At 43.0% G+C, this 25,454-nt stretch overlaps 1 protein-coding gene across 8 annotated transcripts in view; it reads right to left on the bottom strand.

Moving 5' to 3' along the window:
* Positions 1-25,454, bottom strand: part of STARD13 (StAR related lipid transfer domain containing 13) — a 302,655-nt gene that overhangs the window by 140,083 nt on the left and 137,118 nt on the right. Inside the window, exon 1 of one of the 8 annotated variants that reach the window (XM_086771989.1) lies at positions 5,563-5,738. The exons of the other annotated variants lie outside the window; for them this stretch is intronic. Within the exon in view, the coding sequence (XP_086628115.1) occupies positions 5,563-5,686 (124 nt within the window). The 5' untranslated portion in view covers positions 5,687-5,738. Of the gene's footprint in view, positions 1-5,562; positions 5,739-25,454 lie in introns of those variants that run through there. 8 annotated transcript variants of the gene reach the window in all.

The raw sequence follows: 25,454 nt of genomic DNA, 5'->3' as shown, positions 1-25,454 counted from the left end.
ATGCCCACTAAAAAGGCCACAACAAAGAGTAGATTTTTCACATGCACATCTCCCACACTCCCTAATGAAAACTAACCTGGCAAAATTATTTTACTAAAAAATCCACTATTTTCTTGAACGGCTTTAATTAGATTAACCTGACACATTTGCACTGTACACAAAGGCCTTAATTAAGAAGAAATTTCAGTAACAGAATAAAATCAAGATGCAGCAGGCTTAAGGTTGGCCCCATATCTGGACTCCTGCGTTTGCTCAGGGGTTCTCCCGGTACACGTGTTTCCTTTGGGCTCTCCTAACACTGACCTCAGCATACATCACACCAGAAATAATGAGTTCTGCTTTGCAGGTTACAAACTTGCAAAAGCAAGTTCATAAAAATGTTTTGTTTTAACTTAAAACTAAAAACTATGAGGTACCTGTAGATTGGATGCTTCTCTAATTAGGCTCTAGAAATATGGCTGCTCCTGCCTCCATACAGGCATGACAGAAAACTGCTAAAACTCATAGATAGTTCTGGTTGTGACCACTAGTTTTTTAAGGCCCACTTTTTCTTCCATATTCCCCAGGATCAACAGATCAGCTAGTGCCAGGGAGCACCATGTTGCCAGAGGTGCAATTACAAACTTGGGCCTGCTCATTTGCAGCCAACAAAACCTCAATAACCCACAAAGCAACCACGTTACTTTCGAGAGGGGAAGGGCATTGCCTTGACGTCTTTGCCAAATGCTGAATCTGGCCATTACTTTCTGCTGGACAAATTATTCTCCATTTTCCACCTTCCTTCAGCTAATGTTCAGTTTAATCTCTGACATAAATGCATTTCCATCACATTTGAAGCGACACTTGTAGCTGCAAATCAGTGTATAAGGTCTTCCTGTACAGTCAAGGATACCCAAGAGTAGGTTTTCTAAACCTTTCCATTCAAAGATCTTTTAAAGCCAGATTTTATCTGGCTTCTTCAGTCTAAAATTTTCTTTTAATCATGAGCTTGCCTCATGCTCCTCTTTCAATTTTTGGTGCTGCAGGTCATTCATTTATAAGATTAAATTAGTCCATGGTATGTTCTCCCATTGTACAGTTCCATGCTGCTTGACTGAGAAACTAGTGCTTTGTCTTTTGAAACAGAAACCAGTAACCTCACAGCAAAGATTCAAGAGTCACTCTAGTCTCTGAAAAATCTGTCCAAACCTGGCCAAGTTCTAAAACTTTGAAATGTCAGCCTGAGCAAACCACTGGAGATTTGGTGGAAAACTTGCCCCAAATTCCATTTACCTGGAGCACAGCCAAGTCCAGAACAGGGTGGGAGCATCTGAGATTCTTCCCCAAAATCACCCCAGGCAGTTGCTCTCGGAGAGCTCTGCAGTGAAGTAGGAGCTGGGACAGGCAGTAGAGAGGACATCAATAAAGAGATAAGAGGAACTGTACCTGAAGAGCTGGAGGAAATTGAATGGAGATACAATCTCTTCAAGAACATAGAACATACGTTGTAATGTTGAAGCTCAGGTGAGAAGAGATTGGGCAAAAAGGCTGAGGGTGTATCTACACTGCAGACACAGCAGTGGCAGCCTTACAGAGCAGAAATCCTGGCAGCAATCTGTGGATTGCTAAACCACAGCTAAAAGCTAATCCTAGGAAATAAGAGACAAACTTTTCTATTATTAGATGAATGTTAGGGTTGCAAAGTCAAGTTGCTCAAACTTCAGGAAGTCTCAGAATTGAAGTCACCTGTGTAATCCTAACTCAACCCTCCTCCCATTAGGCACTAGGACCAAGTCTTAACCTCATCCACACGTGCACTTCCCTAGGATCCCATTTGATGATGGACGATGACCTAGTCACGTATCACAGTCACGTACCCAAATAAGCCAGCTGCTGCAGGAGTCCTGCAGCATCTCTTGCAGATGCTGGAAGATGCACAGGAAAAAATCAAATTTCTGAGACTATGCCAAGTAGATGGTGCCCCTGCAGTTCCACCCCTGGTTGTCTGTTTTTCAGCAAGTCACTTGAAATAAAATCTGACCAGACTGTCAGCAGTTGCAAGTTACTCATTCCCCGGGTGCACTACAACTGATCCCGGGCACTGATTTGCACGAGCGTTGCGCAATAGGAGCCACTGAGAGCCATAATTTGAATATTAAAGTAGAAAATTCAAGCTCTAACACTCAGAATTATTGATACTCCTGAGTTCAATCTCATTGTGTCTCTGGTTCCTATCTGTAAAATGGGAACAATGTAACCTTACAGCTTCTAGGAATACGATGAAAACATTAATGGTATGAAGTATGCAAGACTCGGCGCTCCTAAGCACCACGCTCATGAATACTTGAGAGAATTTGTAATTCTGTGCTCAGTCCAGGATTTGAGAAGGCTGCAGTACAGCAGACTCTAGGTTAACAGATTCAGCAATGGGGAATCATTACTTTGTGCACTGAATGAGGCAAAAAAGCTCTGTGTAAAAAAGGGGGATGTGATAATCTCATTAAAAGAAAATCCTACACTGCGAGGAGGCTGCACAACAAGGCAGCAACAGGCATCCTTACCTCTGGTGTTTCCTGATTTTGAAGTACTGAGTTTCAAAGCTTAAATATATTCTTTCTGAATATTTTTTTTAGTATATAGTAACTGAAAGAATGCCAGAGAGAGGGTGGCACTTTTTGCCTACGGACAATGGATGTAACAACTACAGCTTGTGTTTTAGTGTAACAAGTGAACATAATTTGAGTAGGGATCTCAGAATCACCTTAGGGTCATAACTTTTAAAAAGCCTGTTAAATACGTACGTCAAATTCCTAAAGCAATGGCTTTCAATAATGGCATAGTGGTTTAGAACTACATTAAACCAACAATATTTTATACAATTTTTCAGACAATAGGTCCCCACTCCATCAAGGGAGTTAGAATTCATTTCCCAACCAGTTTGTGAATCCCAACTTAAATTATAAGCATAGTGGGAACACAAATAGTTTAAACTACCTCTGCAAAAATTATGAAAGGCACAGAAAAACTCAGGCTGGCATTTGTAGCACTGTAGTGGGTATACTCATTGTTTAAAAAACAAATTGCAGTCAGTGAATCAGAAAGAGTGACTAAGAGCTGCTGGGCACCATAGATCTCTCTGGAATAAGAGAGAATCTGGAGCAGCCCCGTCCCAGGAGCACGCCAGGACCCAGGCTGCTGCTCATCACCTCTGCTGTAAAGGGCACGGGAGAGAGGGAAGGAGCACACTGTAGCAGTCTTTACGCACAGCTTACTTTCCACAGCAACCCAGCCACGCTGTCTGCCTCTTTGAAAGGAGCCAAGCCAAGGTTCAGCTCTCTCCTTGCTCTAGCCAAGGCTCCTTGCTCCAGCTCACACCCCCACTGCCCAACCGTGTTCTGCTCCAGCAGATGGACATCGGGGCAGAAACTCTTCGGGACAAGCGCTGGGGAAAGCCCTGAGCCACCTGCTCTGCCCCCAGTGCTGATCCTGCTCTGAGCTGAAGGCTGGACTAGAGACCTCCCAGAGTCTCGCCCAACCCCAATGATTATATCATTTTTATGAATTAAGCTGTCTTGTGCTTAACTCGTTTGCTGGTATTTGTTGGGCAACGGGTGTTTGAAACTTTAACAAAGTTTCAGATAAAAAAGTAAAGCAGACCAAAAGAGTAACTATGGAAGTGCCTCCAAAGTCGTCATCACAACGATGGTTTAATCACAAGTCTTTATTTGGCTTGATGGTTGGAACAGGACAGAAGGCTGATGATTAAAACCATGTTTTGTTTCAGTCATTGCTCTTCAACACTAGTTATCAGTTACACTGCTGCTCTGCCCATCAGTCAGGGCTGAACCACAATGTCAACTTTGAGGAAAAAAAAAGGAACTTGTACAACCATCCACCTGACTGGGATCAGATCTATTGTGACAGAAAAGAAGCCGGCCTGGCAATCAGCAAATAATAACACATTTAGATCAGTTTAAATTCTCTGCCTTCTCATTTACAAAAGCTGAAAGAAGAGGCATATGCACCACAGCTACGGGGGCCAGAAGGACAAATAAATATGAAAACAAGGACAAAAATGACATAAAAGCATCTGAACAAGAGAACACCTCTAGAATCAACAGATGTTATTTGTAAACATTTTCTTATGTCGTCAGATAAATCATTTCATTAAAGGGTACGTGTATCAATGTCTCACCAGAATATTATGAACAGCACTTAAATTATGGCAGTGCATAAACCCAGGGCATTAGTATTCTATCCACCTTAAATAAAAAGTCTGACTCCATCAATTTTAATACTCAGCTGCTTTAAGAAGTTGGCTACAGCTTCATGGCAGCCTGCCCAGTTCCTTTGCTCAATCAAGCAATAGTTGTCTTTGACCAAAAAAGAAAAAAAATAGCCAAGAGTATCCTTGCTAAATGTCTACTGGCATCTGCTATTAATACAGGAGTAAGTAGATTACATGTAAAGACATTAATATTTTGAGTAACTATAACCCTACAAAATTAGCTGGTTTACTAATTCATTATTGAAACTACTCATTTCAGATTAATTTTAAAAAAAACTACCATGCAATTTTTATCCGTTATTTTAATTGTATGTATATAAGAACTAATGTGCTATAGACCATACACTATTTACCTCTGTATTATACAATACCAGTATGTCACAGTGCCCTCGGCAAGGTCACCCAACTCCTAACAATGCTGTAGGATGTGGCAGAGGAATCCATCTTTGCAAATTAGCCTTCATTATACATGATTCTGCTCATAAATCTTGATGGATTGTTTGCCGGTATAATAACTCTACCTCGCACTTGCATGTACCCTCTAGATCTTTCCATTTATGAAATATTTTACAAATACAAATTAGCGGTCTGTTTGCACGCATAAAGCGAAGGTGCTGCTGCCATAGCACAGCTCTAAATGTGACTGGGGCACCTGCCCTGCTCCGTGTCCTTCTGGCCTCCACCTGGGGACGGTAAGAGTGCAGGAGCCCGGTTTTCCAGAGCAGTTCTGTGGCCTAAAGCTATAAAAGCTCCTGAAATGAAACAAACCAGTTTTCTCTGGGAGTTGCGGTCCTTCTCACATGCAAACCCCACTAGGAACCAACAACCTGCATCTGCAAGCGACTTAGAAAGCTGACCAGGCAGGCAGGTGAGCCCGCTTCCCGGAGGCGACGTCAACCCTTTGGATTTCTGAGATGCTCTGAAGGTGCCTCCGACGCGGGGCTACCTCCAGGCTTAGCCCTAAGTCCGAGTGCTTGTGGCACCATCCCCACCGCGCCCGGCGCGACCCGGGCCCGTGCTGCCTGCACCGGGCTGGGGGCGGCGGACGGTGGCGGGGGTCCGACCTCCCCGCACCCCGGCTCTTCCAACCGCATCCGCGCCGGCAGCCCAGGTGGTGCCGGGGAGCTCCTCGTCCCGCCCGGGCTGAAGCCCCGAGGTCTCGGGGCTCCGGCGGCAGCGGAGGCTGAGGGGTGGGGGGCGGATGCCCGCCCAGAGAGCCCCGGGGCGGCCCCTCGGAGCGGGGCTCCCCGCCGGGACGTCCCCCAGGGTCTCCCCTCAGGCGCGGCGGGACTGACCTGCGAGCCGCCGCTCCCGGACGTTTCTCCACAGCAAGTCCCAGGCTTTGGCGGTGGAGTCCCGTAACTGCTCGCTCAGCGACCGCCGGAGCTGCGCCTTGGCCGGTCGGCGCTGGCTGCTCATCCTCGGCGGCTCCGCATGCCGCCCCGGGGCAGCCCCGCTCAGCGCCGGCGGCGGCTCCCCTCGCCGGGGGCGGGCGGCGGCGGCGTCCACATGGGGCCCGGGGGGCAGCCCCGCCGCGCCGCAACCCGCGTCACCGCCGCTCCGGGCGGGCGGCCCCTTCACCTGAGCGCCGCCCGCCCCCGCCCCGGCCCCGGGGCAGCGCCGCCGCAGCCAGCCTCCCTCAGCGCCCCGGCCCGCGCCCGGCGCCTCGCCGCCCTCCTCCCTTCTTCCCTTCCCCCGCCGGGCGGGAAAGGCGCCCCGGGGTCCGGCCGGGATCCTGCCCCACTGGTCGTCGGGCCCGCCTGCGGGCCGCCACCACCCCGGCCCCAGGGGTCGCCCCCGCTGCTGCCCGTGAGGGGCCGGCGGCGGGAAATGGCCGCCCCCGCCGGGACCCCGCGCCCCTCGGGCTCAGACACTAGCGACGGCCGGACCACCCGCTTGTCCCTGTGACCCTTTAATTGGGAACTGGCCGGCGACCCACTCCCCGGCCGCTCTGCTCTCAGCTCCCCAGACGTGGGCTGCCCGCCTCGGCGTGACCGGGACTGCCGATACCAGCCGGGCTTCGTGCTCCCCGGGCGGCAGGCCCGTCCATGGGCTCGGTCTCACCACCCAAAGAGCCAGCACCCATGGGGAGGTCAGCTGCAATGAGGTGACAGAAAACCTGGCTCCCCGCGGGCTGCCCTGTTCCCAGGAGGCTGTAAGAGGTGCTTCATCCACGCTGCAACTTTGTCCGAAAGAAAATTGTTTTTTTCCGAGGTCTCTGCTCATCAACTCTCCACCCCAGCTCAAGCCACAGTCCTCAAAACACAGCCTCTCCCATTTCTTTCCCACTTTCTCTGCATTCCACCCACTTGCCTCCGACCTCTCTCCTCCTCTCTCCTGCTTCATTCCTTCCACCCCCCTGCATCATCTCCTCTTCTCTAACAAGCTCTCACATTCCTAAAAGGTTTTAAAACTAAACCTTGGCAGCCACTTTTTGCACACATTTACAGACTAAAAGGAATCCCAATTCCTCCATCCCTAGACGAGCCAGCGAGCAACATCAGGGCCCTTATGCTGTTTAGGAAACCAATTTTTGGTCTCTGCTTCCTCTGTGATCTGGGAAATACTGTTGTAACGGTGGCCCCTTCCCTATCCCTGCCACTTGCAGAGTGGCTGGGTCTCAGCACAACTGGCAGCAGAGGGTCCGATAGCTGAGAAGGAGAAGAGAGGCCTCTCTTCATTTAGTCCCAAACCATTACTTATTGCTTACTCTGTTTGCAGAATGTTTGTGATGTGCAATGAAGAGGCTGATGGTCCTGAGAGAGAGTGCCATACCCTGAAACAGCTGAATACCCTGGTAAAGCCACTGAAACCATTGAATACCCTGGTAAAGCAGTCATGTGAAACATCATTGATATCCCCATCTTGTTTAGATTAAAACCGTCAGCAATACTCATAGAAGCCAAAAACAAACAAACAGGTGTATTCCATGTTACCACTCAGTTTTAATAACATCTTCTGCTTACTCTCTGATGTGAATTTCTTTTCCATTGTCCCTGCTTTTAAAAGGTTCACCTTAAAAGGTTCATCTTAAAATACTCTATCTGATATACAGTGGAGACAATGTGCTTGCCCAGAACTTGTGAAGATGTTGTATGTCACTCTTCCTCCTGCAATTCCAGTTTCCAGAGTCCTCCAAATAACTGGACAAACTCCTATGAGAAAAGGGATGCCTTCCAGGGACGGATGCATCCAAGATCTGGAAGGGGGACAGCATCATTATGTAAATACTCCCACATACCAGGATTCAGAGCAAACACCTGCTGATGTTAATGGGAGAAGAGAGGATTACAGTTCCTACAACCAGCTCCTCTGCCCCGTAAATCTGCCTCTGACCTCTGCCTCACTTAAGTCCCTACCAACACAGCCATTACCAGTACATAAGACTTACGATGCTTGTTTTCTTCCAGGAGCTCCTATCCACTAGGAACCAGGTAGAGATAAGAAATTAATTTCTGACAATGTACTCAAACCACCCTATAAAGATCAGCAGTGACACACAGTTTAGAGGTTAAATCATAAAACCAGTTTTGAAGGTTTTGTATCATAGTGCCACTGCCCACAAACACCAGCCCGTGTCTGCCCGTCCTGTAATCTTCAACAGTGCTCTTCTGGCAGCCACCCTTGAATGCACCCTCTTCCCGTGTCCAGCCTGTCTGGAAGATAGATCTCCCTTTCTTCACCTGCTTTCTGTGATGGCCAGAATGTAGTGATACAACAAAATATATTCTCTTCCCCTCTATACCATTTTTTAAGATGTTACTTTATAAAAAATGTCCCTGGATTTCCAGGTTTACTGAAAGCAGCTAATTAGCAATGAGATACTAGCAGTTGCTAATACCAGGTTATCTTACCGCAGGTTACTAAGATAAACACCCGTGATACGGCTGTATTTCACATGCAGCAGCAGAACAGGGCTGGCAAGCCAGGACTAAACTCTGTGGCAGACACTGACAAAAATCTTACTAATTTCAGGTACTTGCCTTTATTGTGGAAAACTAAAACCAGCAGCAAGATTAGATACTGTACTTTTCTCCCCAAAGAAAACAGTGCTATTGAGTAATGAGAAAATGTCTCATGCAGCAACTGGCCCATTCCCATTTTATGCCTTTAATCATAGTCAGCTGTTCAGAAGTCAAGTTACCAACATAGGTTTTTTTGACGTATTACACCTCGGAGCAGCAGTTACAGTAAGAGGTGTGCTACACAACCTGCTTGAAGAAAGGTATGTGGTAGGGATCATTCACAGGTCAAAGATGTTTCATTTCCTTTTAGGATGGTAGAAAGCATGACTAAGGTAAAGTTCTGGCCTCCCTCCATGCATTTTCATATGTCGGCTAAGTGCATAAGTAGCCAACTGATTGGTGCTCTTCTCTACAGCTTGAAACATTTTGACATCCGGAAGAGGACAGACAACATTTCTGGGGGAAATAAAAGGAAACCACATTTTCCACAGAAATAGCAGTTTTCCTGCTTGATACTAGTCATGCCAAAATGGTTCTGTTCAGAGTAATGGCAATAAAAAGATTCTATATGATGAACAGAAAGGAGGAAATTTCTAGTCACCTTAAAAGAAGCTGAGCTATGATCACAGAATCATAGAATGGTTTGGGTTGGAAGGGACCTTTAAAGGTCATCTAGTCCAACCCCCCCTGCAAGGAGCAGGGACATCTCCACCCAGATCAGGTTGCTCAGAGCCTTGTCCAACCTGGCCTTAATGTTTCCAGGGATGGGGCATCCACCACCTCTCTGGGCAACCTGTTCCAGTGTTCTGCAACCCTCAGTGTAAAAAATTTCTTCCTTATGTCTAATCTAAATCTACCCTCTTTTAGTTTAAAACCATTACCCCTTGTCCTACTGCAACATATTATTTGTCTTTTCTCATTGATAACAGAATATTGGCAGGAATGAAAGTGGTATTTGTCTGTCTTAACATTTTGCAGGCATGTAAAATGTTGGGGAAAAATCTAAGCTAATTACACCCATGCTCTGAAGCCATTGTGGCACAGAAGTCCGATGTTCTAATTATATATCTAGCAATTTATAGTTCCTCCCAATCACCATGGTAATTAAATGCCAAGTTAATTGATATTACATAATAATCTGGCCTCCAATTAGCAGTGTGTTTTTAATTTGTTACAGATTCCATTATGCAGCCTGATCTAGTCCTAATAAAGTTCCTGTAAAAACTCCCGTGCATCTGGTAAGAATTGAATCAAGCCTAAGGAAAGAGAAAGATGACTAAATCTTGGTTTGCCATTTGTAAACTACTGAAAGACTACCATAAAAGTACAACTTCTTTCCTTTTTTTCCTCTAGTCCTTAATTATGGCAAGTCAGGATTTTTTGTTAGTTTAACCACTCCACAATATTTGTCTGCTTGTAAAAGAACAAAACAGGATACATCTTTGCAGAGGAAAACATGAGCTGAGTGCATCCTTGGTTACCGTGTGCTGTTTAGTGGACATAAACTCCTTACACTTGAATCTCATAAAAAGCAATAATAAAGCAAAAAAGGAAATCTATTAGTCTAGTTCTATAGATCTACAGGATCATAGAACTATAGAACAGTTTGGGTTGAAAGGGATCTTTAAAGGTCACCTAGTCCAACCCCCCTGCAAGAAGCAGGGACATCTCCAACTAGATCAGGTTGCTCAGAGCCCCGTCCAACCTGGCCATGATCACTAATGCAGTTTGATGCTAATCAGTGCAATACCAAATTTTATAATACATCTAATTCTCCAGGAACTAACTCTAAATTAATGAAACTTCTTGAAGTTTATTACACTCAAAATGGTGTTGCTGTGCTTTTGTAGCTTCAAATAGTAGCTCAGACAGCCTAGACATAAATACATCAAGTAATATTTATAACTTTGGCAATGATCTTTATCTCTTCAGGGGTCCTAGAGCTCTGGAATTTGTTTTCTATCACAGGCTAAATGTCCTGAGTGCAATGTTGTAAGTCTGGGTTACCACTGGAAGGGAAGAAAAGATTTGAGGTTTTCCATTGCTTGTTTTCTTAATAGCAGACTGCAGTGAATTGCATACTAATTCTGTGGCTGAAGTTATGTGAAAAGTACCAAGGGCATATGAGTAGGTGTCCTCTTTGACATCTAAGTAAACAAGCAAACATTTTGGATAGAGAAAAATAAGAATCAAAGAATCATTGTGAACGAGGACACAATGTTCCAGCTTGTTCCCTGTCATTCTCTCCTTGCTTGTTATTTACATACGCAAATTATCATCATTTTAAGGTAGCTTTAATGAGGATCAATTATAAAGCAGTTTCCCTTTTTCCCAGTTTATCAAGAGATTGGCACCTATCTGTTAATCTTTCTCCATTTCAGCTTTCTGAAGCTCTGGGAAAGAATCGCTCTGCACTTTGCCAACAGCAGAGCACTGCTGGCTTTCATTAGCCGGAGCCAAATTCTTTCACTTTTGTTCACAATGATTAATGCTGAAATAAACAGGACGTCTTGCAGTATTCACTGTGAAAAGGCTCTAAGTGTGCTCAGATGCAGACTACAGTACAAAGTATCTGCTGTCTGACTGGACTCCCTCTCCCTTGCTAAAACTGGCGTGGTGGGGATGGAGGGAATTAAGCTTTTCTTCTGTTCGCAGGGCAGAGGATGGTACTTTATGACTTATTATTAATAAGGTGTATTATCAAAGCACTTAGAACTAGAAACTGGATGAAGCAAAAGTACAATCTTTGCCCTCAGGAGATTACAGACTAAATATAAACCAAAAAACCAGTGGAGAGAAGAGCTAATTGGGGTAGGAAGGGTGGAGCACAAGAGAACAATAAGACAATACTGGCCAGCGTCGCAACTACTGGTGCTAGCACACCAGATTAGTTTTTGGAGGCACTTACGCAAAGCGAGTTAGCAAGAGGGTCTCCAAGGAGGTTAACACTATCTGCATACATCCAGAGGACCAACTCCCCAGTGTGAGGGGCAGTTTTAGAGAAAGCATGCAGATGGGTATTTGAAAATGTAATGAGTAGCCAATGACAGCCAGCATCCTATACAGACAGACTGTGGGAACTGAGTTTTTAATATTGAACAAATGACGGACAGGGAAGGGAAGGGCCTTCAGCCTTAAGTCAAGTAGCCTCCACTTGGTGCAACATAAAGGCAGGATGAGGTGTAATGACAAGTGACAGCAGAGAACTGCCAGTATTTGCATTTGGGATGCTACTGAAGTAGACCAGATTGTGTCTATCAAGGCAGAGTAAGTAAGAATAAAGATGGGATGGCAAACACAGGATAAAAGTTTTTCCTAAAGCAACTGCAAATTTTCACCTGGATAACTCCTTCTGACAGAAAAAAAAAAAAAAAAAAGTAAAAGAACTGCAATATTCCTGATTTTACCATGGAGCAGGATTTTCACATTCTGGCCAATGTTAACTTGGACTTTTCCCTCCATCTCACATCTTAGCTGTATCTAGCTTTTGCAGATTATTTTTTAATAACCCTTCTACTTCTCCTATCTTGTCTCCTTAACTCAGCCCAAGTTGTCACAGGAGAATTATGAACTCCTCCAGGTGAAGGCCCTGTGTGACAAGTAGGAAGGTGCTCTGTTCTGTGAGAGTGGTGAAAAAGGGGTCAGGCAGGTAACTGTGGCACAAATGGTCATTGGATGGATTACTGTCTGAGTAAACAGAGTGCTTCTACTGAACAGTAGACAACAAAGCTGACACTTAAGCTGAAATTCCGAAGAACTGCAGCCACAAAAGCCCTTGCACATTTCTCAGATAGCAGAGGAGAATAATGGACAAAACAAACCAAGTGCCAATAAACTTTCACTTCCTTTCATAAGATGCTCTGTGGACAGCTTTAAAATACATATTGCAGATATGAAAACGTGGGCTGGGCAAAGCTGGTCAGTGTAGAAATAGCCAATTATTCAATGATTAAGCAACTGGGAAACTGGAATACATTTTATGTGTGTAGATATAGTGGGATTTTTTACTGGAGCAGAGCTTGAAATGTTGAGGTGATTAATGTCCTTCAAAAAGTGAGCAGCTATGTTGAAATAAGAAATGCCTCAGCACATAATATTGTCCCTGTTCTTCTCATTCCAGCTTCTGGTGTCTGATTTTCCCCCTCCTTTTTATTTGCTTGACAAAAATATATTATTCTAAATTACATCTTTCTCTGCTCTCAAAGTGCTCATTTCCTTAATATTGTATTGGGACCTTGTCTAAACCAAGATTTTTTTTTTTTTCCCCAAACTTCCAACTGTTATTACCATCACGGTCAAAATAATTGGAACATTTGTGTAAAAAAGCCTTGCAGCAGTCAGTGGCAATTTAGCACACACTGTATCTGGATATTGGTTCAGAGACCTGGGAGCTTGTTCTGGTTTTTTTATAACTCTCCTGGATTACACAGGAAAACATGATCAGTCTTGACAACAGGTTCTAATAACAATGCAACGGAATTGTTCCCAAAACCAATTTACTTATAAGAGTAAGAATTTTTTTCAGGTACACAAATAGTCATGTGCACACATGCCTTCCTAGTAATCAGGCTACTGACTGATGGGGCCATATTGCCAAGTAACAAGCAAGCTACGGATTTATAGCGAGCTTCCTGCATTGCTGGTCACACAGCTACTATTTTAACTTATTTAACAGATTTTAAATATATATATTTAATAGAATTGAAACGCAATGTTACTAATATTTTCAGACAGGAAATAAAGAACGTCATGGCCAGTTGCAACAGGGGATAGAATTTCAGGTGGGCAGATTATAATGACCAGAATGAAAATTTGTCTGAGGCCCAAGCCAACCCCTGTTAAACCACACAGTTCTGCAGAACCTTGAATCATTAAGGCTGATTTTAAACTTCTTCTTGCCTCCACTGTAAAGAGGGCCAATTGGATGTTTGCAGTATTGTCTGAGTCTCATTCGAAGTGAAGGCTGGTGGCGATTCGATTGTAAGCATCATTTCCCACAGCCCTGTTGGGAAGGTTTCCCAGCCAGCTCAGAGCCTGCCTAAGCCCACTCCATCACCCGGCTCTGGCATTACAGAACTCTCTGTTCCAGCAGGCTAAGTGGTACGTCCGTTCCTGCTAGTATAAAGGAGCTTAAGCTTAGGAAGAATGCTTATTTCATGACATTTAACATATCTGGGTATTCCCACTGAGAAGCAGGATGTTCATGCTGTGAAGAAGGGGCTGGACGAGGTGGATCTGCAGCTCTTTCTATCCAAAAATGTCTCTGTTTCTGTGAGAACGTTTTGGTAGCGTCAGGCAGCACCTGTATTCTATTAACTCCAAAAGCATTTCAGTGTTTACAGTAACCAGGAAATGTCGATGTCTGTGTTATATTAACAAGTCAGCAGTAACAACTGCAGTTTCAGTTTTGAGAGCAGGACAGAGAACGGTTTACTGTGAGTCGCTGAGAGTTTTACTTTTTTTGGTTGAAACATGAACAGGCCTGTAGTACTGCCCTTGAAACCATTACAGAAAGCTTTGGAGGAAAAAAAAATATCAAAAGAAGTCCAATATTACTTCAGTAATGGCTTCCTATAATCAGGTAGGCAAAAGCATAGGTGTGAGCTGCAAGTCTATAAAATACTTGTGACACCAAATTTGTAGCTTCTTCACCTTAGTTTTGCTTACATTCTTTCTGCCTTTTGCATGTATGTTGAGGAGGTTTACATAATGGCATGATTTCATTCAAGATTCAGTATCTTAGAGAAAAAGCTACGCTATATTGTTGTGTGGATGATATTATATCTACGCACAGAGAGGTAAGCTATAAGGTGTCACTGCATAGTAGGCAGCAGACTATGAGAGCGCTGATGTGCTGTTGTATAATTAGAGTCTATATAAAAGAATTCGACTGTGAGAAATTAAATAATCCATCATGCAAAGCATAGCTTATTGTGGTCTTCCAAATAAATTCCAACTTCTGCATGCAAGAGGCAAAAAATCTATGCTATGCAACCATTTGCTTTTTGCAGAACTGAATTTTAATAGCAACATTAAATTACCATTATATAAATAGCGACATCAAACACCATGGCAGAAAGCTAGAAAATAGTAAGATATTTCTTTTGTCTTTTGGGATTGAAAGCAGTACTCGGTACAATCTAATTCCCAAGAAAGGTGAAAGGTGATAGCAGGGACTGCTCTTCAGCTGGCCCAGCATGCCAAAGGCAGAGAGAGCCTGCAGAGGTATTCTCCCATCACCTGCTGCTGTGTACAGCGATGTGACCAGGATGATAACAGAGGTCATAGCCACTGCTCTCTACTGATAATGCCACCTCCCACTTTCCAGAAAGGACCATCTTTTTTATTTAGTATTACTTGAAAAATTGATTCCAGAAAGAACAAAGCAGGCTTCACCTCCTCCTTGTACTCCCTTGGAGCACTCTATTTTAGCTGGCCAGACTCCTCCTCTTATTATTAACAGACACTTTTTTGAGACTCCACATGCACAATTCCCCTTGACTTCAGCTAAGTGCCATGCAACTGAAGGAGATATGTATTCAGGACTGTTTGAGAAGGAAAGAAAAAGTTGGTATTTTGCTTGTATGTATACTGTTTCCAAAGTTTGTTTTCAGCTTTGCAATGATTTGTAGTGAAATTAGTTCCTATGTCAGAACACCTTTACAGTGCTGCAGATACTGATGGTGCTCGTATTGTTTACTTACACTACTGCCATGCAGACTCCCTTCAACAGTAGTTATTACCTGAGATTGTTCTACATTACAGTGAATTTTTTTCTATTATTTGCATTACAAAAGCCCATGTAAGTTGCTTGGACAGTAGGTGCTAAAGGGATTAGAACTCAGCAGGATCTTATGCAGTGTTAGTTTTTGAGACAGAAGATCAGCTAATTTAACTGACAGAGAATATTTATACTAAGTAATCCTTGATGTTAATCTGATCAAAATTATCAGATACATTGTTTCAGAGTTCAGGCCTTCAAAATATTTAGTAAATGTCATTGCTAAAGGGAAAAAGGTGAAAGAAGTAAATACGAAAACTAAAACCCAGTCTTATGCCTCAAATTGGAGGCTATTCCCAATTTCTGTTCTGAAATGTTACTAAGTGGTTTTGCAGTGATCGAACATAGTTCATTGCTGTCAGTCAAGTAACAAAAAATACTATTTCATCTGGAAGACATTATCTTCCTTTAGGACTTACACAGATTTGGATTTATCTTCCTCCCTCCTGTCCTATAGCTCATCTTTTATAGCTGGGCAGTATAAGTGCAAAGTTGGTTGTATGTACTACTAAAAAGTAACAGTAGGATCTTACTCTACTTTGTACAGGTAGAAACTACCCTGTTAGTGCAGAGTTGATGAAACTCAAGGTCTTCTTGATAAACACCAGGAACAGCCTCCCTTCCTACAAGAGAACTACTCTAATCATTCTTTAAAAACCCCCACAATTTTGAACAAACACTAGTGACAATCTCACATTAATTGTTAAATTCTTGGGTAATTGTAATTGTAAAAATCCCCATATGCTTCACTGAAAGATTTCATCCTGTGTGGGTATATCCCTTTCCTTGTTTCCTTGAACATGTGAGCATAAAGCCCTCAGTTTCTTGCTGATTTGATGATCGTCATTAATTTGGGAAACAGGTTCCAGCACATGAGCGTGCTACTTGTTCTGTATCTCATGTTCATTGGATATCCTTGTGACTTAAACACGAGCAGGAATTTTGTGCTACAACATTTTTCATTAGTTCTTTAAGTAAAATGATTGTACCTTCCCTGCATATCATCCCTCAGTGACTTCTCTGAACGTTTCTTTTTGCAGACAGTTTTGTAATGTTGACAATGCTGGAAGTCACTGTGATATAGTTCCCTGAATTTATACGATGACATTATAATAATATCAACGCTGTTCTTTATGGTTCATATAAATTAGCATTTTATTTGCTTTCACAACTAGCGCTGCAAATTGAACAGCTGTTTTCACTGAGCTGTTTTAATTAAGCTGTCCATAATGTTGCCTAGGTGCATTTCTGAACTGGTAACACTTCATTAAGTATGCAGTATCAGGGAACGCTTCAGATCATTCCTGAGTATTACCTCACACTTAGGTAAATTGAAATCCCATCTGCTTTGAGGTTCTGAAATCACCTCGCTTTGGTGATTTGAATTTGGTTCTCAGAAATCTTTCTAATCTTTAGTGCCCTAGGAAATCTTGAGTTTGTTACAGATTTTGCCATCTGTTCACTCACTTGTCAAGATAATGAAGCTTTAAATGATACTTGTCCTTGTAAAATCTTCTAGACAACCTATTATTAGCCTCTCTTCATTCTGAAAACTGACAAGTTTAATTTGGGTGTCTTTGGATCTTCTATAAAGTTTATGTTCTATGACCAAAATTTCCTTCCCACACTGATTTCTTAAGTTATTTCCTCTCTGTTTTGAAGATCTCTGGAATATTAGTTTGGAAAGCCTAGATAAGTTTTCTCTCTTCCTGCTTTCCTGTGCAAAAGCTGTTTCTCTTCTATTTTATGGAGTCATACTGGAGCCTACATCTGTATTCTCATCTGGACATATTAGTTTGCTTTGGTTTTTTTTTTCAGAAACGTATATGATAATTAATATGGGAAGCTGTAATTACTTTCACTGTCCACAATGACTTCTTTTAAACTTTAAATATGGGTGTCATCCTAGCTGCCTTCGACAGCTGAACCTGGTGAGGGTATTCCAGCACTTCTGCTTTTAACTCAGTTTCTGACAGTGCTTCATCTCTTGTTTGCAAAAAGGACTCCAGAATGCACTCACATCCAGGCATTAAGTCTGGGAATACTCTGCGCAGACACAAAAAATCCATGAGTTCAAAAATTATGTCCCTAAGTCTGACACCCGAAGTCACTGTTCAATGAGGTTACCATTCATCAACCACTTCTGAAATCCTTTCTGAAAATCAAGTGGTTTATTTAAGTGCATAAACAGGAATCCGGAAGTTCAGCTTTTGGTCCTCAGTTTTTAGACCTTGCTTCTTACTACCCAGGAAGTTGGTTAATCCTCAGCCAGTGAAGAAGACATAATCCATGGGTAATGTCATGATAGGTCATGATAGATCCACTAACCAGCAGAAGGAAAAGCACTAAATTGTTTTGATTGCAAGGTTAGAGAGGTAGTACTATGCCTGGCTTTAGAGACCTTGCAGAGCCGTTTGCCCATTTTACCAAGAACCAAAGAGGACTAAGAAGCTCTGGAGAACATAGAAGTATGGGGTGGAGGCAACAGGAGAGGCAGAAGGAAGAGAAGGAAGCAAGAAGAGTAACCAGACTGTAAAGTGTAAGTGCCTTTAAGAGGAAACTGAATAGTGAATGGACATGGTAAGGAGGAAAACTAAAACTGGATTTTTCAAAGAAGGAAATGGAGAGAAAATGAACAGAGATCGGAGAGTCCAGAAGACCACAAGAGACAAAAACAGTAGGTAAGATATGTGCATGGTGTAGAGAAGTGTGCAGAGCAAGGAACAAAGTGGATACGCTAGATACACTGGATAACGCTGGATACGCCCTTGGCTGTTTGCACTGCTAGTCCAGGATAACTGAATTAACTGAGTGAAACATAAATTTAAAAAGCTTGGTTTCATACTTCATTCATTTTAACTTAATCTGTGAATCAGAAACGCTAATAAAATTTCAAAAGCAATAGGCATAAGATTCCCATTTCCTGAATTGTAGGCACCAATTGCTAAAAGAGAACTGAGGGAGGTGGGAAGCTGGGACAGAGAGGGATGTCTCTCTGAGGGTGACTCATTCCACCCCAAATCAGCTGCCTAGAAGAGGTGCTAAAGCAGATCTGTGGAGCAGGACTTGATCCAGCTGAAGAAGATGTTACACTCTGAAAATGCCTCTCTCCCCTCATTGACAGAAGAGGTGCTCAGAAAGCCATCTTAGACTACAGGTAAAGCTGGAGGTATCAGTGCCATCTTATGTTTCCTGTTTCTGTGGAATTCTAATAGGATTTCAGTATTTAACCACTGTAGGCTCATTGGAAAATCTCAGGTTGAGTATGTTTCAGTTTCACTCTGGTCTTTTTTAAAAAAGTCTCTAACAGATTTAAAAATATGGTCCTCATGATTCTCAATAGAACTTGTCTTCTGAAATCCTATGACTTATTTCTCCTTTTGTTCTGTTTTAACATGGGCTACTTTTTCATGTGGAGACACTGGAATTGTTTTGCTGTTGAATAACAACTTCTCTCTTGTGGCACCAGCTGTAAAACATGCACACCTTGTTAGATCACACTCTAGAAAGCTGAAATGGGAATCTTGCCAAAGCACAAGGCTTTCTTTTTGTTTTGACTGTTGCACTGCTCTTGCTTCTGTTAGTATCACATTCCTACCACTTGTGCTTTTCAGACACCTATGGCCACACTCATTCCCAGAGTAACTCCACTGAACTCAATGGAGTGGCAACAGAAGTGAGTTTGTCTCAGTATGTTTGTAAATTAACCAGTCATTTAAGCTGGAGAGTGACATTGGTAAGCAATAACAGCACAGGAGTGGTGAAAGGAAGATATCTCCTGGTTAGTTTTGGACAGTTGACACTAGCTCTGTTGTCAGATAAGTCCTACTGACTGTGGGAAAAGCTGAGTGGGAAAAGTCACACTCGCCGCCTGCGAACCGTAGGAGGAAAACAGATCTGGAATGCAGAGGAAATCTTGACATTATCTGTTCCCCCAACCCCTACCAGCCAGGCAATCAAAATAACTAGCTGAGTATCAGCGGCCTCTGTTCCTGGCCCAAAGAAACCTGCTTTCTTGACAAAGTTTTTGCTCACAGCAGAGGAGGTAAAGAGAAGGAAAAAGTCTAAAGTTGGTGCAGGGGAGTGTTTCCTGCCAAAACGCAGGAGCTGCTTTTCTGTAGCATCTAAAAGGATAATGACGAAATAAGCCTAGTGCTGTAAACAGAGGTGGCTCTGTGTGTTTCCAAAGGACAGCGATGCACACTCGACAATCCCGCAGCCCTACACCACAGAACTCCAGTATTTCATCGCTCTACATCGCTCTGTTGACATTGTCAAGGACAGCGTGCCACAAACCTGAGTAAAAGAAGCATCAAACCCAAGGGAATAAAACCACTGGAAAGGACGTCTCTGTGCCCATCCAAATTGAGTTGTGTAAGAATAAAGTGTAGTCATTGCAAATGAACACTTGAAGATTAAAGGTATTTCCTCCCCAGTGCTCATAAGATACGGGGTCTATCAAGACCTAAGGAAGCACAGTGTACTATACTTACATCAATGTTCTATATACACATCACAGCACGTTAAAGGCACTTAGGTATTTCTATATACACCTAGTTACTTACCCATGTGTGGCTTAATATTCCGAATATCAACCCTATATGGTTAATATTCCAAGGATATGGGGCAATAGAAAAGAAGCACAGCAACAAAAGCACCAAATGAAAAAGTCTACTTTAAATTATGTTACTGAATATTTTGAGTTCTCCAGTATATCATCCAGTCATTGAGCGTACTGCATCAGTTCTGTCTGTCTTATAAACAGGTGAAAATATATAGCAGAAGAGTTTGGAAACTCATCTTACATTTTTGTTACCAAATGAGAGTCCAGAGAGCTGTAAATTGAAGATTTTGACAATGTGTGGGTGAGCAGACAAGAAAAGAAAGAGTGCGGAAAGCAGGGCTAACTTTATGCGCTATATGTTTATAAAACAAAGAGATGACAACATCAGCAGTCTGCTCATGATGCCAGAGTACCTACAGCCTCGTGCCTGCTTTGCCTACTAAAAGACCCTGGAAATCCAAGCTAGTGGTTTCTCTCGATGGAGGCCTGGCATGGATAGTAAGGCAACTACTGCTGGGAAAGGCTGTAAGGAAGATCAGCCAGTTGTGGGACGTTGTAATTATTCCTTTCCATATTCCCTCTCCACTGCTTTGGGAAGCAGGCACAAAAGAAATAGTTCTCCGAGTCTCTCCCTCCTATTTTTGCACCCCACATGCTTCGGTCTTTGGCAGGAGTGGACCACCAACACCCCGGGCCTTAGCCACTCGTTCTCCAATTTTTCTGTTCCAGGAAGTCTTAACCTGCCGCTGCCTGAGACAATGCTAACAGCTCAGGTGAGTGCTCTGGCATGCATGAGCAGATGTAGAGGCTCTCTGTACAACCACAGTGCAAATGTAAGCTCCTCCTGGTGCCCAGCTCAGCACGGACAAAGGGCACAGCAAAGGGCACCCGGCAGGACAGGGACCATCGCCTGGACACCAATCAGCTCACGGAGCAACGTGCATGAAAATAGGCTTTTGACAAATGATTTGAATGCTGAATTAGAAATAGATGTAAATGTTTTAACTGTCACCTTTTTGTATGAAGAACATCGATGATAATGTAAAGCTGTAAGGTTTGTGAGGGAAGGACTCCCATTCTGCCTGTACGGTGCTCAGAAGAACACTACCCTGGGCCTGAGGCCGATTGTCACTACCTCAGTACAAAGAATTTAAAAATAATAAATTACTTAATTAGCAATCCAAGCAAGTTGTAGTTTTACGACTTTGCTAAAAGAACCATATACATTTTATGAAATATAATGTTCCCGAGCTTCCCATTTCTACAGCTACTTATAGGCGTTGTTTAATTTTGAAATGCTGTGAAAAGTGGAGGGTATTTTTTTTTGTCTTTAGAAATATAAATAATTTTCTATACATCTAGAAATGCATCGTTAAGAGACTAATCCTAACCCCTCCAAGTTGCGAGTGACTGCAGCCAGCACAGAACTAGGTTCTAAAAAGGAGAATTCTAAATATTCTAACGGATGAACCTGCAAGATTCTATGCTAGAATCAGTTTACTTCTCAGAATTAAGGCAATTATATTGATTTGGAAACCATTCAACCGATCTAGTGACTTCAGTCACACTTAAAGATGGGCATTTTCCTGACTTTTAAAGCAAGCTTTTCTCACTAGCAAGAGTTATCTTAGTGTTAATTACATGTAATCATATATTGCAGTAAGGATTGAATTTAAAGTCACGAGAAATCCTGACACTCCTGGTAAGCTAAGACTTCCAGAAAATGAAAGTTATTAGTAAGCAGTATACAATGACAATGGGAACTGTTCAAGTACTTAAAAAAAACAGTAATAGTTTGTGGAATAAATGAATTTTTCATCAGCTTTGCTTAAAAAGAAGTTCAGCATTTCCTTTTCCATTTCCACGTAGAAGTGATCCAAAGCAAATTTCAAACATTGCACGCTTCTCAGTCTGTCCTTCCTATATATAAACTTGCAGCTAATACTAAAAACCTGCATGGCAATCAGGCAGACCTATGCCTTGCACAGAGTGTGCTGAGCAATTTCTTGACTATTTAATCACATTGTTTAATTTTAAACCCTAATTGAATTGGTGCTTAAGTCAACTCTGATGTAAACTTATTAGTTTTCACAAGAATTACACCAGGGAAAAATTCGTCCTTTTGCTTTAAAATAAATTGTCCTGACATACATACTAGCCTTACATAACAAAGCCTTTGGGAATCAAGAAAAAATTCCAGGGTAGGTATGTACCTAATATAAACAAATTTCATATAAAAGCCTAAAGTCATTACCTTCTCAGACCCCATGTCAAAAGTCAACACTTCACCAAGGCTGGAATACCAATTTCAGATCTACTTAATAATACCTATATATGAAGCAACTTTTGGGCCATCTGTTTTCTTAAACTTGCCTTTCTTATTGCTTTGCCTTCATAAAAACACAGAGCCAAAATCACAGCTGACAACTGTCATTATATACAATGGAATATGCATGGGATGGCTTTAGCATGTCTTTTGTGTTCATATGCAGCTCCGGCCTCGTCCTATTGCTGCGCTTCAGCTGTGGCTTAACACCATGGTGAAAATCACTAATTTGTTTTTGCCTTGTCCTGAGCACTCAATAAATACCAGCATCTCTATGTGCATTTCTGTCATAGCAACTTGCTGGCCTGGATGGAATCTAATACAGAGAACAGGAAGGGCAGAGACTGGATGGTTTTCCGTTGAAAAGCTTGCTAAAGCAACTCTCCCGTTTCTTTGGAAGGTGCCCCTGTAGTTGACATAAACACTACACAGCTCTTTGTCCTCCTCTAGTGGTGCCATTACATTTAGGGAGAGGCTTATGCAGTGATTACTTCCTTCAAATTAATGTGGTTATTACTCAACTGCAAGGTGTTGAGGCTCACGCCTAGAGATCCTGTGTTCAATTTTAACATGACCAGCACTAACAGGCTTCATCTCTCTGGTGCTCATGGAAGCAGAAACTGTTGTCTCCGACCACAGCCAGTCACAGCTACACAGACACTGCGTCTTTTTGTCCTGCGGTCATCTCTTCTGAACAGGAGTTGCACCACAGCAGGCTGATGGCATGAAACAGGTCTGCCTACGGTCCCACAAAAGGTCCTATGTTGCAAAAGGTCAGAAGCTGCCTGCTTTGTTTGAGAGCTTTATTGCCCTAAATAACTTACGTTAAGCATATGTTCCAGCCAGAAGCATTCCTTTGTGTTTGCCTGCCTGATGCGCAAACAAAGAAACAGTGCAGAATCTGTCTTGTGTCCTGAGCCTTTCAGGGAGGAGCTACGTGTCACACCGACACAGCACAAAAACTCAAAAGTCCAACCTTAGGAAGTGATCCTAAATAGTTAAATAGCAAAAATTGAACCTAGAGAATTGTTACCTGAGAAAAATATTTTCTACTGGGGAACACTGAAATTGCTGGAACTGCTACCTGTTAGAAATGCCTTCTGTGAAAACAAAAGGCTCCCACTATACAGCCCATTCTTCTACATGTGTGTGTCTCTCTCTCAGAGCCGTAATGCTTAGTTAGCATTATAAAACGCTAATGTTTTGCTTCAGGCATACTTCAAAAATGTCTAACCTTCAAACTTTTGAAGTTATACCTTGCCCAGGAAATAAAATACAAGGATGTAGCTTGCATTGTGGCCATCAGAGAGGTCTGAGGGAAAGGTTTAATTGAAACAGAAAAGATATACTGTATTTTTTTATATTTAGTGAAAATTTTCCAGGCATTTGTTACTTTTGGAATAAATGTTAAATGCCAAAATATGCCCTCTACCATGACTTTTGGAAAACTCCAGTTTAAAGAGAGTTGGTTGCTCAGATGCAATGGAGCTGAATATGGCTGTTTGTCCACAACCTCTGTCAGACATTTGTTCTGTCATAGAAGAAAATGACTTGAGAATCCTGTGGCTCCATGTCTGACATTAGTTGCTGGAAACCAAAGCTCCCTAATTCCAACAGAGGCAAAACTTTTGAGCAATTTGCATTAGATTGCTATTTACAGCAAGGCTCCTGCCACATCTCAAGAGCAGTTACAAACGCAAGCCCTGACCAATTTGGTGGCCTTCTATGACGGGGTGATAGCATCGGTGGACAAGGGACGAGCAACAGATATCATCTACCTGGACTTGTGCAGAGCTTTTGACACTGTCCCGCACAACATCTTTCTCTCTAAACTAGAGAGGCACAGGTTTGATGGACGGCCCACTCGGTGGATAAGGAGTTGCCTGGATGGCCTCACTCAGAGAGCGGTGGTCAATGGCTTGAAGTCCAAGTGGAGACCAGTCACGAGTGGCATCCCTCAGGGGTCTGTGTTGGGCCCGGCCCTGTTCAACATCTTTGTTGGCGACATGGACAGTGGGATAGAGTGCACCCTCAGCAAGTTCGCCGACGACACCAAGCTGTGTGGTGCCGTCGACACGCTGGAAGGGAGGGATGCCATCCAGAGGGACCTTGACAGGCTGGAGAGGTGGGCCCGTGCAAACCTCAGGAAGTTCAACCAGGCCAAGTGCAAGGTCCTGCACCTGGGTCGTGGCAATCCCAGGCACAAATACAGGCTGGGGGGAGAATGGATCGAGAGCAGGCGTGAGGAGAAGGATTTGGGAGTGCTGGTGGACGAGAAGCTCAACGTGAGCCGGCAATGCGCCCTTGCGGCCCAGAAGGCCAACCGCATCCTGGGCTGCATCAAGAGGAGCGTGGCCAGCAGGTTGAGGGAGGTGATTCTGCCCCTTCTACTCTGCCCTGGTGAGACCCCACCTGGAGTACTGTGTCAAGTTCTGGAGCCCCCAACACAAGAAGGACATGGACCAGTTGGAGAGGGTCCAGAGGAGGGCCACAAAGATGATAAAAGGGCTGGAGCACCTTTCCTATGAGGACAGGCTGAGAGAGAGAGTTGGGGCTGTTCAGCCTGGAGAAGAGGAGGCTCCGGGGAGACCTTATAGCGGCCTTCCAGTACCTCAAGGGGGCCTACAAGAAAGATGGGGAGAGGCTGTTCAGTAAGGCCTGTTGTGATAAGACGAGGGGCAACGGTTTTAAAATAGAGGGAGGTAGAATTAGATTGGATATTAGGAAAAAATTTTTTACAATGCAAGTTGTAGAACACTGGAACAGGTTGCCCAGAGAGGTGGTGAAAGCCCCATCCCTGGAAACGTTCAAGGCCAGGCTGGATAAGGCTCTGAGCAACCTGATCTAGTTGGGGATGTCCCTGCTCCTTGCAGGGAGGTTGGACTAGATGACCTTTGAAGGTCCCTTCCAGCTCTAACCCTTCTATGATTCCATGATTCTATGATTCTATCAGCTGTTTAGTGTTCACCTCTCCTCAGGACTCCAAGCTATAAACAAAATGAGTTAGGAAAAATGTTTATACCACCTCCATTCTGAAACCACCTATATTTTGTACAATTATTGACTAGATACCATTTTTAACATTTAACATTTAACATTTACCAGTTCTAGTCTTTTCAATATTTTTCTTTCTTATTAAAAATGTTGACAGAAAATCAAAAGTTACAGAAAGATCTATGAAGCAGGGAAATGGAGGAAGATACTTAGAATGACATTGAGTATTAGTATGTGTATGAAGTGTCTTCATACCTTACTGCTTCAATGTTTCAGAAGTTTCTTATATAAAATTCAGAGTATTCCTTAATAGAGTAAGCTTTTGTCTATAATTCACATATTAAACCAGTAAATATATATGTTTTAACCTACATCAATTTTTTTTTTAGAAACAGCAATATCCTGAGATATATATAGTAAGGGTTCTCATTTTCCCCTTGCTATTGAGAGCTGAGGATCACAGTTTGCCCTCAGCTGCTCCAATACATCAGTAGGAGCCGAGTAGCAAAGATTTGCCTTTTCAGAAGAACAAAGAAAGGGTTTGTTCTATAATTTCT

The sequence above is a fragment of the Chlamydotis macqueenii genome, chromosome 1, assembly GCF_036417535.1.
Source record: "Chlamydotis macqueenii isolate bChlMac1 chromosome 1, bChlMac1.mat, whole genome shotgun sequence".
Classification (NCBI taxonomy): domain Eukaryota; kingdom Metazoa; phylum Chordata; class Aves; order Otidiformes; family Otididae; genus Chlamydotis; species Chlamydotis macqueenii.
The sequence above is the reverse complement of the archived record's forward strand: the minus strand, read 5'-3'. Positions and strand labels throughout refer to the sequence as shown.